Genomic DNA, 15,833 nt, shown 5'->3' on the forward strand with positions numbered 1-15,833 from the left:
CGTTTAGCATTTTAAAGCCGTTGCGGCGATGGCAGCTTTGGCTCGTTAAAGGCGGAGATGCTCCGCCTTGTTTTCTCCCTGAAATAATTCGCGGAAATTTCTATTTTATTTCCTTTGGAAACTACGATAATCCATTTTCTTTATCGCCTTCGCAGTCGAGAAATTTCGGCCCTCTCCCTCTCTCTCTCTCTCTCTCTCTGCGCTCTTTCGCGAGTATCCTTATTCGAGTTTCGAAATCGATACGGGCAGAAAACCCTCCTAGAAGTTGTCATCATGAGCTAGAGTCTTTCAACTGGAATAAAACTTTAAAGAAATTCTCATTTGGTCACGAAGGGAATGGACGGAGTCGCTGCGAATACGCGTACATAGCCTGATTTCTATTTCACGCTATTTCGTACCCGTATCAAATCGAATTTCTCGTTAGATATTTTATTTCGTCGCGCTATCGTAGTGGCGTTTAAACGTCTACGCGATTCTGTTCACCCTTTATATCATGAAATTTCCAGGGACTGGGCTAATAGAGACTGCTATTATATGGGCGCCTAGTTGCCTTTTAATCTTTTGGTGGGATGTTTAAAAAACTGGTTTTTCAATACGAAGCGAGGGTTTATAAAAAGCCGTTAATCCGCTAACTAACGATTTCTTTCTTAGTGTCGAAAACGTTCGTTACGATATAACGGGAGTTTAACCACGGGTAATTGAATAAGTTAATTTCAAGAGTTGCCTTGTAACAAAAACGATTACGATGGTAATACAACAAAGGAGAAGAGTAAGCCGAGGTACGCCTAACACGTTTGCTTTGTAATAGTGCAAAATTATTTTGCTAGAATCTATAAGCTGTCCGAGAAGAATCGGAGCAGATAGGGTTTTATAATATTTACTTAAAGTGAATACCATGTCGTCAAGAAAAATGAAAAGTGGAGGAAGAAGTATTTATATCCTGTACAGGGTGTTTCAAAAGGTTATGCAAAAATTTGAAGGAGTTGTAGGTAGTTGAGAAGTATGCCTGTTTTTTTCCCATTTTCCTACGATGAGTGAAAAGAGCGCCAGAGAGCTTCAAAGTGTGGTCTACTAGCCCCTGGAAGTAGGCTGTAACAAGCGCAAAACCAAGCAGCAGGGAAATGCGAACATTAAGGTTTGGGTTCGTGTGATAGGTAAAAAGGACTTTGTAAACAAATCGAGGTAACCAGCGTAAAAAAGTAAACTTAAACAGTATTCAAAGTCCCTGCTGCTTGGTTTTGCGCTTGTTGAAGCCTACTTCCAGGGGCTAGTAGGCCACTCTTTGAAGCTCTCTGGCGCTCTTTTAACTCGTCGTAGGATAATGGGAAAAACAGGCATACTTCTCAACTCACCCCCTACAAATCCTTAAAATTTTTGCGTCATTTTTTGAAACACCCTGTATATTTTTAATCCGTTGCCATACCATCGTCGGGTATGACAAACTGAAGCGAATTTTCAGTAATAGAATTATAAATTAGAAAATTCCTATGCCATCTTTCTACGGCCAAAAATCCGATTAAAGTGCTATAAGCGAATATAAAAGTCAATCCCATCAGGTAAATATTGCTGGGCTCGCGCGAGATTTAAAAAGGAAGGGGAGAAAGAAGAGAGGCGTGTATTATTTTAATACTCCGCTCTTCATATTTCATTTCTGGTATTTTCATTAGAAAGTCGACGACTTTGCGAAGTTTAGTTCAAATAAAGAAAATAGGCCGGCTCCACACTGCCCTCCCCCCCCCTGGCTGACGCTAACCCCCCGAGCACCAGAAAAGCCAAAGGGTTAGACTCCTCTCGCTATAAGTAAAGAGATTAAGCCGAGGAAGTTTCAACGGGAACGTCTTGGTTTCCACAGCGCGTCGCGAACCCGTCCTCGATCTAACTTGCCAGCGCTGTCAAAGTTCCCGTTTCAACAATTACGGAGCTTTCGCTGAAGCTCTCTCTCTCTCTCTAGTAGAGACGTATAGAGGTGGAAGCGAGTATAAAAGAAAAATATTTATGGAAGCGCGGGCCCCAAATGATCGGAAACGACGAAACTATTAAAGTGGTCGCTGGCGATGAGGCCGGAAATTCTCCGACGGAACCTGGTCGTCGGAATCAGGGAGCCTCACACACTCCCATTTATAGGAAGATCGTCCGGCGGAGTTTTAAGCTCTGGAAGATGCGCCCACTCCGTTAAAGAGAGAACGGGGCCCGATGATGGGAAAATTCTTCTGTCACCTTATTGAGTGGCGCGCGCAGCGGTCGGGAGAGGAGCAGCGCGCCACGAGATCGGATCGATCACTGATGCACGAGTTATAAAAGCGAGTGAAACTACCTCCGGCGCTGCTATAGCCGCTCCACACTACGTCGAGTTTGAGAAGCGCGCCCGGAGAGTGCGTGTCTGTCTCAGAGTCTCTCTTTACTGTCCATCCACCTCCGCCAGAGAGAGCAACTCGTGTGATCCTCTCCGACACGCCGCGGACTGACTGACCGCCGCGGATCGCTATCTGACCCGACGACCGACGACGCTGTTTTCGTACGACCAGTGTTGAAGAAAAAAACCGCGCGAACAAACTTTCTCGTACTGCTTTAAAGAGAAACCCGTAGCTTTCCATATACGCGATATAGAATCGAGATTTCCTTTTGATCCGTTGGTCCCGAGTTCGATCCCAGATCCGTTACCGGAATTTTAAATCTCCCGTTATGGACAGTAAGAGGATATCGGTTTATTGAAGTTTCTTTTTCGTTGGTCGGGAAAAAAATCGCTCTCTTTATTTTCGAGCCTTTTCTCCCCGCTGACCTTCTCCGATTTTATTTTATTTCTCTTTTTCTTTTATCATTTTTTCGGGTCGGTTTCTTTTATTTTTGTACGACATCGTCTCTCTCTCTCTCTATACCTTTTCGCGGGAAACTTTTGACTGTCAGTCTTCTCGTTTGATATACGTTATAGCAACCAACGATGGGACTCGAAAAAAACTGGAAACTGTTGCTTCTAGTCTGCGCCACACTCGCTACTTCAGGTATGGAAACCTAGCTTCATCATTTCACGTTTTATCATCACTTTTAATTACTTTCGATTTATGATTTGACTCATTTACGTAAACATTATTTTTAAATATAGTTTCTATTACACTTGTTAAGTTGTCGCTTTTGATATTCCGATTTAGAATAAAGGGTTGCTAAGGTAATAAATTTTGATAAATTTGCTGTACCGCGTATTTGCATTTTGCTACGAGTTGCAGTTTCCATACGATCATACCAATTCGAGCTTCGTACTCGAAAATCCTTCATGGTTTCAGATTGATTTTGAACTATGGTTTTAAATCATTAAAAGGGATCTAGTTTGAAACATTTTGACTCCAGACTATACGAAATTCAGTTTCGCATTTTCCATGTATTTTCTGTTATAAATACTTAAAGTTTGTGGCGAGATAGTGACAACTGCTGTTTCATAACTTGTTCGTTTCTTGTAAACTGTTTTATTGCGCAATAAACAACCATTCTATTCTATTATATTCTATTATATTATATTATAAATAAATGATTAAATAAAATAATAAATATAAAATAAATATTGTTTGAAGTTACGCTAACTGTGGGAGTTGAAACATCTGTATAGAAACTTCAGATTTTATATTATTTTAACAATTTTAACAGTTGAAAATGGAAACGTATGTTATAAGCTTGTTGAGATAGTCGAGTGTTAAACTTGTTTTCCACTGGCGCGCGCAACGACGCGTTTATCAGCTTTGAAACGTTCAAACGTTTTTACGCGCGTAAAGAAAATAACATTATGACGCGCGCTAGTGGAAAACAAGCTTTATGTGTTCAGAATGTCTTATGGGAAACCAAAGTCATTTTAAAATTTGTTTCAGCTTCAATTTTAAATATATATAATTAAACAAAATAAAATAAAATAGAAAGAAATAACAAATATAAAAACATAGTTTGAAATTATGGTCGTTGTCGGAATTTGCGAACATATCGGGTCTTCTATAAAAGGCGATACCACCTTTGCATATATAAGTTTTAATTTCATGGAAATTTTATTTCTGGCCAAGCATTTAGGTCATCCTTTCACGGGAAAGCCGTTCTGTTTCGGTCTTATCTTATTAATTTCAATTTGCGCATCTGGAAGGGGACCCGGATTTGGTTTGAAATAGGACAGTTGAATAAAATTTGTCTCAAAACTTTAATTCTTATATTTTTCGAGTAGTACGCGCGAGGAATTCCATATTGGGAACTTCCGTGAATTCTAATTTATTCCAGCGGAAAAGAATTTTTCTCAATATTCATACTGAGCCTTTGGTTGCGTCCGATGAATAAAATGCAATACGAATTCAGCTTTCATTTTAGAAAATAATATATAATCCGGTAATATTTGTCGTCCAGCGCGTGTTCGCCGCCCCATTAAAAGCTTTACGAGCTAAATTTGAAATGCTAGAAAACCTATTCCTCCCGTTTCGATGTCCAAATATAGTTGCTTAACTTTTGTCGGAACACGGAAAGCCACTTCGAAGGTCTAACACGTATTCCATCATACCAGAAGTATATAGGAACATATAGAAGTGGATGTAGTTACTTCGATAACCCGTGGAAGACGATTTGGGACCATTGCTATGAATAGATAATTTTTCAACGATTTACCTCGAACATAGAGAGTTTACGTCCGTACAAATAAAAATGTATTAAATATACAAATTTTTTATCACTAGCTTAATCTCTCTATTAGATTATGTGCTAGGGTAGACTTCTACTGTTCAAAATTACATAAGCTCACTTCTTGAATTTTTATACACTTCTGCTTATACTTTTAAATTCATTCCGACGTTGATGGTGGGAGTACCATTTATATTAGTTTTATATTATGATAAAATAAAAATATGTTCTAAAAGGTATTTTCAGTCTTGCATTAAAAATATTTCACGTACACAATTTTATTATCCGCTTTTCTGATGTTTAAGAAAACACGGATCAGAATGTCTTAATGGCTTTTACGGATTTGGGTCAGAATTTATTTACCGGTGCAACTAGGATATCAGAGCATCCGGCATCATCCGTAGTCTCATCATAATGCCCCGCGTTAGCGTCCACAGCACGGACGGGTGACCAACAGCCATAAGAACTCTACTGCAGCTGATTAGCCTTATTTCATGGTAGCCGCCATAATAAATAAAAAATATTAACAGCAAATATTATTATTTATTTACGATTATCAACTGATTTTATAGTATTATTGGTAATTATCTTCACCGGTTAAAATGCGTAATCTAGAAAACATTTTTTGTATCGAGTCAATGACAAACACCTGTCTCCCGATTGGCTAAAATGATTGCGTATAACTTAGAAAGGCCCCGCCTATCCCAGCGCCAGATGGTAGAAATGGTAATGATACAGTTCGATAGTCATAGTAGAAATTTATACATTTATAGTCAATGGTCGTCACCCGCGGGTCGTGATCCACTTTAAACGGACACTTAACCCGTACAAAAATGTTCTACAGAAATTAAACTAAATTGCACAACTCACAATGGCCAGTTTAAGTAGAAAGTTGTGGCTGTCTTAGGTATCTCTTGGGTAATTTTTTCGATTATTTGTATAGAAACTCTATTAAATTTTGTGTAGAAACTTTATGTTAGTTTGTGTGGAAGCTCTATTAAAGTTTATGTGGAAGCTCTATTAAAGTTTGTGTGGAAGCTCTATTAAAGTTTGTGTGGTAACTCTGTAAATTTTGTGTAGTAACTCTATATACATTTTGTGTGGAAACTCTTTATTTTTTGTGTAGTAACTCTATATACATTTTGTGTGGAAACTCTTTATTTTTTGTGTAGTAACTCTATATACATTTTGTGTGGAAACTCTTTATTTTTTGTGTAGTAACTCTATATACATTTTGTGTGGAAACTCTTTATTTTTTGTGTAGTAACTCTATATACATTTTGTGTGGAAACTCTTTATTTTTTGTGTAGAAACATTATTTTTTGTGTAGAAACTTTATGATTGGTCTGTAGGAGCACTATTGGAGTTTTTGGTGCTCTCTTTTGGTGTTTGTCTAGGAACGATATTGGAGGTTATGTAATTCTACAGGGGCTTTTTTATAAATTATACTGGGATATATATAAATATCTATACGACGAGTTTGCATTGAGACTACATAGGTTGGAGGGATATCTTTATCTATGATTCTATGGTGATGTACGCGTCTAATAAATGTTAGGAAATTAAATAAAACCGTATTCAAAAATATAAACGCAAAAATATTTACTCAACAAATAAATTCATGTACAGGTTTCATTGCCTTTTTGCTATTTCCTTTATTTTATTGGAAACAGATTCGGTTATTATTCGATTCGGATTCCTTTCTAAATTCGATATTTGATTTGGTATTAGAATTTGCCGAATAGGGGCGATTCTCGGATAATAAGAAATTATTTGGTGGATTCTCTGTATAATTATGGAATTTTACTACATATGAAAAGTAATGGAAATTTCACATAATCTTTGATAAATAACTATAGAACAGACAAAGCTAAAACCCACATTTATAAACACAGCGTGATCTCTGTAGAATTTTCTATAGAACACTCTATATGGTATAGAACCCCACGATTAGTATAGTTTCTGTAGACCATTTTGGTACGGGTTTGCCGTTTGAAAAATCTGGATGAAAATCGAGTATCAGATCTTGCTAATGAAATTTTGATATTTTCCCAGCCCTATTTCCAGAGCTCGTGATGTAAACTAGAATTAATTTAAACTTAACTAATTTAACTAAATTGAAAAGTCGGTGTGGTCACATAAAAAAACAATGTTTGAGTATCACCAGGCACTTTAACTGAAACGCACTTTCAGTTAGATAGAGAAAATACTAGCATTAGTCTAAAAGAGCGTATACGGTATATAGGGAATGATTTTCTAGAACGCGGTATTATGATGGTAAATTCAAGGCGGATTCCGTAAAGATTTTCTCTTTGAAAGCTATTTGGTCGATCCGCGTGGTTCCAGACTGCCAGTAGTCCGCGGATAGGTGCCCTTTTGGGGTTTCGCAGACGCGACCTATATCATAATAAACCAGCGGAGGCAAAAGGTTTTCTATACTTTCCCTATAGACACTGTTTCTCCCTGAGGGTACTAGAAATACTCTACCCTCCACCGCATTAACGACGCTGTCTTTCTCACCGGCGCTCTGGACTTCGAAGAGAGGGCGGGGCCAAACGCGAACCTCCGAGAGCTTCCAACGACCTTGAGATTCCCCGTTTTTAAGGAACGGCCGACCATATTACATTGCGGGGCCCGCATCGGCAAGAACTCTGGAAGTTGGCCACGGAGTGACGGCGCTGGGGTCTCAAAATACGTTCCTTTTCTCGTTCCCTTCGGGAGATATCTTACCGTCTATGCTTTCCCCTAAATCACCGTTGAAAAGCCCAGGAGGCAAACCGTATTGGCCTTTTCCGAGGTCCTCTCGGCCTTCCCTCTTGCGGGAATATTTATTCTTCACTCTTAGAGAGAAACCCTGGCCATTTCCTAAGAAAGGATCGTCCTTATTAGGAGAAAGAAATGCGGAGATTTTATTTCCCTCATAAAACCTTCATTTTCACGTAATCGGGGACTTTTTTATCAAGGTATTTGACTACGCGCGAAGTTAAAGGTTAAACGACAAAATGGTCTGGAAGATCTGACTTTTATTAGTAAAATCGCGGTGACGGCGCCTAATACCAGGTGACAGATTTTACTTAAAATTTTGTCGTTTATTACTTGATTTATTGACCGTTTGTGGCTTCATATTTTAATATTAAATTATTCCAGCATTTATCTTTTCGCGGTCTTTCCCGGGGCCCTTTCACTTAAGAATTTTACAAGAATTTAAAGTGCCGTCATTTGTTGAGTAAATACTTATACTGATATTTTAGTTAAACGAGAAAAGTTATGAATTATTGATAAAATGTGTTGAATTGTTGATGCTTTTCAATTTCTATAGAAATTTTAAGCGATTTTGAATTTGTAATTATTTTTTTTTAAAACAGGCTTTATGAAATTTTGTTAGATTATGTCTATGAATAATAATTACATATTTCAAAAATGTTTCATTAGAAAAATTAATTTTTTTAAACATGTATGACCTATTACAAGTAATATTGTTTTAAACATTAAAATTTAGCAAATGAGTGAAAATTAATTTGAAGGAAAAATTCATAAAAAATAAGAGGCCATTGTACATTTTCAATGAAGGGGTACTCACTGTTTTTTTCAATTTCACCTCGTGAGTCAGACGCATCTCGATCTAAGTTGGATTCGCACTTGACGCAAATATCATCGGTTAAACCTCACGAAAATGGTGGGTCAAATTTTATCCCAAAATTATATAAAAAAGTGGGCAGTTCCAAATTCAAATGTGATCAAAAATTTCAATTAAAAATGTTTTACATTTGATTCAATTACGATGTATGAAGTTCAACTTTTATCCGATTTGATTAAAATTATTTGATTCCAACAAAATGGGATTTGCATTCCAAATGTACGTGTCTTGTAGGATTCAAATATGGACATTGGATCAAGCGGGCCGCTAAATGTTTTTTGTTTTTTTCATTTTATTTACCTCTAAATTTTATATTGTGAACCCAATCGAAAAGCGCTTTCACTCGCGACGGAAAGTATGACGGGGATAAATTGTTTCCCTTTTGAAGTGGTTAGCGCTTTCGCCTTGCAGCAAAAGGACTCGGGTTCGATTCCAGCTTGTGGCATTCACGAAAACTCGGAACCACTCCTTCCACGTGGAGTTTGCCACTTCTCTCCCACTGGTAAAAGGGGTTTTCCTCCAAGGTCTTCGGTTTTCTATTTTCATAATACTTGTAGAGGTTAAAGGTGAAAGATTAGGGTCGAAACCCCTCCACCTAAATTAATGGCGTTAAAAGTCGCTAGATGGCTAGGGTCTAAGGTGGTGCCACGAGTATTAGCCTAGCTAATTATTATTATTATTACTGTCTTACGCACGCCCAACTTTACTCCGTTAATTTTCCGTCAAGTGTGAACCCAACCTAGTTTTAGTTAAAGGTTCTCTTCACCACCTAAAGCCGCAGCGGCCAAAACAGTAAGCTCTTAACCCGGTTGTTTTCGTCTGTGGCTCGTTATTTTCAATGAACTTCGTCGGCAACGACCCTTTTAGGACAATAGTAAAACTCGATTCCAGCGAAAGAAGATTTAATTAATCAGCCGAGGTAACCTCTCAATTCTTTCGGTCATTCCGCGGCTAGATTTTAGGCGGATCCCGTCGGACGGGCCGCGTACGCGTGAAGCGGAAAGCGTAACCGTATACTCGAACCTCGGAAGCGTACTTATGTCAACGGCAGATCAAACCCCACCTCTCGGATGTCGGCAACCGGGCTTATAGTTATTTTTATTCCGCTGACGTCCAGATAAAAGGCCGAGTGGAGCGACCGTAAAAAAACGCTACGAAGATCAGTCGGCGAATACGGAGAAAGGGGATAGAAAAAAATCTCTCTTACTTTCTCCGCACGAAGGAGAGGCAAAATAAATCGATAAGTCCGTTGCCAATCTTCCCGGCAATTTCTCCCCATTTTCTTATACGTCGGGAAATTCGGAAAAGGGGATTCGAAATTATTTCGAGAACTAGCTAATATGCATGATATTGACAAATATATATGGAAATTTGTTTCAAATTATTTTTGACAGATTTCGCGCGAAGGAATTTCTTTTCCCACTTTTCATAAGTTTTTCGAATAAAAATGAAGTTGATGCCTTAAACGTCAAATATATATTTTTTCTTTATCTCCCCCTCCTCATTCCTTCGTTATTCGCGAACAACGTATTTGAGGGCAGATTTTCGAAGAATAAATATAAATGTGACTTTCGGAGGTTATTTTTCTTCATTATTTCATTTTTTGTTAGTGTAAGTTTGGGGGACAAAAAATGTCATTTATTATTGAAAGAATTCCCCTTCATTTGGTCTTTCCTTCCCTTGATTTAAAGTGAAAATAAACGAGTGTAACAAATTTCCGTATATATAATTTTGATTAGAATTTCTTTGCTGGGTTTTTTTTTAAAGTATTTTCATAAATTTGATCCGTATATCATATTTTTTTGGCGAAATGTAATGAAAACGGAGACTGAAGGGAATTCTGAAACTGAATTTTACGCATGAGAAGTATAATTCAACTTTGAAGAACGTAGAAAGAGAAATTTATTTTTCGCACGCGACCCGAGATGAGAACGTGAGCCGATTTCCCAAGTAGCTTCGCCCTGTATATATCGCCCCTTACCCCGTATCTATATAGCTCTAGCTCTCCCTTAAATAAAAACATTATTTTCCTCTCATACTATATCCGATGGATTGATGTTTTTCGCATTTTCAAGCTTTTAGGTTTTTGGCCGAAAAACATTTTGTTTTCGTTTTCGATCGAGCTGCGACTTTTATTTTGACCAAGCCGAGAATAAAGTTTCCACTAATGCGTACGTATTGGTATTTTTTTCGAAACACCACGAGAAAGTGCCTGCGTTAATTAGTGTTCGGAATTGTTTATTCATTATCCACAAATTTTCCGAATTATTCAAAAAACGTTGGTAAAAGGAATATCATTTTAACTTATTTAATTATGTTTTTTACGCAACCAAGCATTTATTTGAATAAAAGTGGTATTTATTTAAATAGTTGTTTGTTTTATTTAAATAATAGGATTATTCACTTTCGATTATTTTAACATTTTACAATTTTTATTCAACTATTGGTTATTTAAATAAATATTATTTAAATATAGCCGAGCTTATTTTATTCATGGATAAAAATTAATCGACTGCACTAGCGTTAATTTCTACGACAATACCGATATTTGAGGGTGATATATAGAACGATACGTTTTTTGACAAAGGAGAAGACGCCATTAGAGGCCGATTTTTTAAAATCCGAAGTTTTACCAGATGGCACCAACAGGCTGAAACGAAAATAAAATAAAATTCACGGTATATTTTATTTTTGAGATCAATTTTGGTTTCTAGTTTTTACATTGTGTTAGAATTCGTGTTTTATCTGTTAACTAGAATGTAACATAATAATTTTAAACAGAAATTAGAAATAATGTGTATACTGAGTTACGGAAACGATCAATTTAACTCATAATTTAGCTCGTATAACTTTAACTAAAGCTTGATTTGAAAATTTGAAATTTTGAATAAGTCATAAATAGCTAAATAGTTAGTAGATTCCCAACTATTTTGTTAAGAAAGAATATTTACAACGAAGGGCGTTAATGTTCTAACTTCAATGGCGTATTTCGGTCTCTCCTAATTCTCGCTTCTCTACAGGGTTGACCGCTAAGTTTCCATTAACTTTATTAGTGCATTTAACGAGTGTCCGGGAGAAAGTGCTGAAACAACAAACTTTCTTCTTGAAACTAAGGAAAAGCCAGTAGATAATTATTCAGAAAAAAATATTGATTTTCTTAATGGTAATATTTTACAAGTTTGTCACTTAAGATGTTTACTTACGGAGGAGTTCCTTAGAGTCTAAAACCCAAAAATAACTCCAGATTTCGCAAACATTTTACTTCAAACATGGGTAAAAGAACTGCGGATGTCAGTGCGTAAACACTTTCTTTTCCTTATGACCTCCTTCTATAGCGTTAGTACTCGAACTACCTTCCCGCGTTCATAGCACTATTTGCCAAAAACCAAATATACTAGAGGGTTTTTCCATAGTTCAGCTTGTCCACCAAAAAACTTTGTATTCTTGTTAAACCCGCGGGATACGAAACTCTCACCGTCTATCCTACTAAACCACACTACTATATTTACGTACAAGTATATGTATATTTTAAGGATACCGATACATCGGCGAGTTTCCTTCAGCAAAGTAGTTTGTAAAGAGATAGGCTTTTATGGAATAAATTCGTCCGAGATGGTGTGGCCGCTAGACATTTGGCTTTCTTCCGAGTAATCGTAGCGTAAAGCGAAGCTAAAGCCGGGATAAACGAAAGAGAGAAACCCGGAGAGATTGCCATAGAGCGAAAAAGGGAGTTACAATTGCCAAGACAGAAAAAATTTCTCTGCCCGTTTTAAAATCTGAAAAGGAGAGAAATTTCTCGCCGGGATTATTATGCCTCAAAAATATATTTAACAAACTCAGCAGTATTTTCGGACCCCTCCTCGTTTTTTTCGTTTTCCCAAAATTTAATCCTAAAAAATCTTCCAATTCATTTCACTTTAGCATCTAAAATCAATTTTTCTTTCTCCAATGCGCTCGCTTTTCTTCTTTTTTCCCTTCTTTCCTTATTTTTTCTTTATCTGGACCTTTAGTTTTTTTTTAAACGAGAAAATTGTACCTCGAAATCTCGGGGCCACCGAGATATAAAAAGAGGAACGAAATAAGCAGAGAGAGAGAGAGAGAGGCCCAATTTAAATTTTTATATAGTTGGTCGAAAGTCTGCTAACCGCGGCTTTCGCTCGCCTTTAAAACGTCGACTATTTTTGCACCCCAGTCCAAAAGAAATCATAAATTATTTTAGTTACGTACTAACCGCCAAAGTAATTTTTCAAAAAATAACTGAATATTGGATGAACGCTTTTCGCTAAAATTTTCTCATTTTTAGTGGATCTTTTTTTTTATTAAAAAATTACGAAAAAAGTTTTTTGCATCAATAATTCCAGATTTGCTGCTATTCTTGTTATCGGAATTCGCGCAATTTAGTCTGAAAATTTATGTATACGACCAAAAACATTAAACACGCAAATGTGAGACCTATTCGCACGAGCCAATACTTTGGCCAACTTTGATGGATAGCAACGTTTTCTACTCGAGTTCGTTTTCGTTCACCCCAGTGATGGGCATTTTTGAAAATTTTGTGTTACTTTTCACTCCATCTTATTCCCGTTTCTAAAATTTTACAATCAAACTCATCTCCTCTCACCACCGTAAGCTAACTTTTGAGCTGATCTAATCTCAACGAATTTCGCGAATTAAAGGGGAACGGTCAAGCTTTAACCAGTAAGATAGCCCTATAGCCCATTAAAAACTAAAAATTATGGCGAAAACCGCATCAAAAATATTGAGTGGTTAATTTTAATAAAATAAAGAAATTTCGGGGAATCGAAAAGCGCACGTCCGCCGCGACACCTGGTGAGAAGTTGGTGAGACAGAAAAACAACGTAAAAGCGCGCGCTGCTGAAGACGCAAAAAATTCGTTTTACACGCGCGGCGCGTTCCAGTTATAAGAGACCTAAGCCTAAATTGCGCGATTTTAAAAGTTAGGATAGTTCGCAAATCGCTCATACGGGGTTAGTGGCGCTGGCGGCAGCCCCTAAGATGGCGGCGAAAATTCAAACCCAAACACCTGGCGTTATTTTCCGTTTCAACGTTTTGGGCCAAAAGCTATTTTTTCAAGACAAAGGTATGTGTTAGTATATTGAAAGTCTTGTTAATCTTTTGATACGGAAATAAGGCCGTACTTTTAAAAGCTTGGCCGTTCCCCTTTAAACTAACCTCGCGCACACTCCAAATACTTACTTTGAAAAATCTGATCTCAAGTTTTGCTAATCTCACCTCCTCTCAGATTCTCACACTGCTCTCACAGGTGTAGAACAACGACCATCATTGGCCGGTCGTTAGAATATTATGTTATTTTCGCTAATTGTACGTTTGGGTTTTGATATTGGCCAAAGCTACATAATTTTTTTCGAGAACGTCATGTTTATATATTTCCTTTTTTTGTTTTCTTACATCTAAACTCAAATTCATCTCCTCTCACCACCGTAAGCTAACTTTTGAGCTGATCTCCTCTCATCGCATTTCGCTTATTATGAAAAATCTTATTTACTCTCACTCTTCTTTCACTTAAATGCTCACCCTCCTATCCATTGGAAGCTTAGAGCAGGATCACCTCCTCTCGGTACTTTAGAGATAAGAACTCAAAAGGGTAAAATACAATAAAGAAGAGGAGCCCCGAGATGACCTTCGCTAGAGGGGAAACCACTTACAGGTGTTAGTGGATGCAACAATTTGTGGACGCACTTTCGCCGAACGCGGTGGAAATAATCCTTTCGGCGGATGTGACATTTAGGTTGAGGACTATTGGTCGTATTGACTTTACGGTGGAGGACATTTCGGAGTACAATTAAATATCATAAGATCCATATTTCTAATTAATCGTTAATTATTTTGCTCTCAGGCAATCCTCCTTTACCGTAAATCATTCCGATCAATTGTCGTAGATACGTCATCAATTTACATAAATAAAGGTATTTTTGGCGTAATCAAAAGGATGTGTAAGAAAATTATTAGGTTGAAATATTTAATAAAAAAACTAGTCGTTCTTCAAAATCTATCTAACAAAAGCAACTCTTGGGACCCGTATTGACTGTTGATTCGTGTGATTCAAGACCCTACGAACAACGTCGTATTTGGCTTCACTTAGCCTTTTCATTACCTCAAAGTTTAAAAACAGCCAAGGTTTATTTACCCTTAAAATTTCAAATACACGTACGCTACTTGTATGAAGGAGTACACGCGTATTTAAACTATTCGTCGAAACTTTTAAATATTTCATTAAACTGAAAGACGGCGGCAACTGAATTAGTCGGTAAAGAAAGGGATTAGCTTGAATATCTGATTCGAAACTGCCTTTAGACTCCGATTCTAAGAATCTTTTAAAGCCTTTCCCCCAAGGACTAGCTCGCGGAGGTAATATTTTACGCCCAAATAAGACTAATAATTCTTTATATAAAATATGGGAAAATTCACCAATGTAAAATGTTTTTTAAGTTTCATGAATGAAGAACGTCGTTCCCGTGTAATGCATATAAACATATAATTTATGCTTATTCGGGGATTTTAACTATTTTATTTAGATAGATTTAAAACTATTTAAACCTGTTTTTAAACCAGGCAGATAATCTATTTCATTTTTGAGTAGATATCAAGTAAAAATATTTTTTGTTCATATTTGGTCAGGAAACTATTAACACGGAATGTATAAGCTATAGACTATGATGGCCCCCATGATTTTCATTTGGTTAACAGCCGAGGTTGTGGCTGTTGACCGCGGCCAGCTAATTTTGACCTCTCCGAGGATAGGAGAGTTTTTACAAGTGTAAAAATTGTGTTCGCAATTTTTGAAACCGTGGAAAAGGTGTTTTTCAAAAAGCGTTCTTTCTTCCATTGTTTTGGCACATGCGTTCGTGCGATTTGTGAGTTTCTATAGCGGGGTGACGTTTGTTGGAGGGTTGTAAGTAAGTATTGTTTGTGGGAATTATGACGTATGTTGGTGTTTTAGTATTTTTACTCTTCGTCTCCTCCTAGTTATTGACTTTTGTGACGGACCGAGCGCTAAATGTTAAACATTTTAGCATCCAAATGGCAGGGTTTCCACCAAACTTTAAATTATTGCGTACAAGAAATTGAAATGTTGCGACTTGTCTATTGAATATATAAATATCGACAACCGGAATTTGAACAGCTTTGGCGAAAGTCCGTTTTCCTTTGCGCTTTTATAAACGTATTAACGTCAATTTATTCTATAATATTTTTAATATTTATAAAATAAATCAAAATTAAAATCAATTAATTATTTTAATATAAAATACGGGCGTGGCCAGGAATCGAACCCGGTTCATATTTTTGGCAGGCGTATTGTTTACCACTGAGCCTGTGAAAACTACCGCGTTTCGCGAAATTTCGTTAACTGAGTAAAAAACTAAATAGAAACTATTGCCCCATTTTTCCCTTATCCGATTTAAAAAAGTTCGTTTCATTTCCCTCGCCCCTTTTTTATTGTGTAAATATTATTTTTAATTTAGTTTAAAAGTCTAACGCTTCACTCAACTCTGCAAAATAAGTAATAAAATTTTTA

General features: G+C 36.9%; 1 protein-coding gene across 3 annotated transcripts in view; it reads left to right on the forward strand.

The window, feature by feature from the left end:
- The first annotated feature begins 2,898 nt into the window (after positions 1–2,898).
- The window catches only part of LOC149933232 (nephrin-like), a 102,378-nt gene continuing 89,443 nt past the window's right edge, over positions 2,899–15,833 (forward strand). For all 3 annotated transcript variants that reach the window (XM_090156700.1, XM_090156701.1, XM_090156702.1), the window contains exon 1: positions 2,899–2,999. In XM_090156700.1, coding sequence (XP_090012826.1) covers positions 2,939–2,999 — 61 coding nt within the window. In that variant the 5' untranslated portion in view covers positions 2,899–2,938. The remainder of the gene's footprint in view (positions 3,000–15,833) is intronic.

This window comes from Leiobunum rupestre, chromosome 8 (genome assembly GCF_980474605.1).
Source record: "Leiobunum rupestre chromosome 8, qqLeiRupe1.1.hap1, whole genome shotgun sequence".
NCBI classification, from domain to species: Eukaryota; Metazoa; Arthropoda; class Arachnida; order Opiliones; family Sclerosomatidae; genus Leiobunum; species Leiobunum rupestre.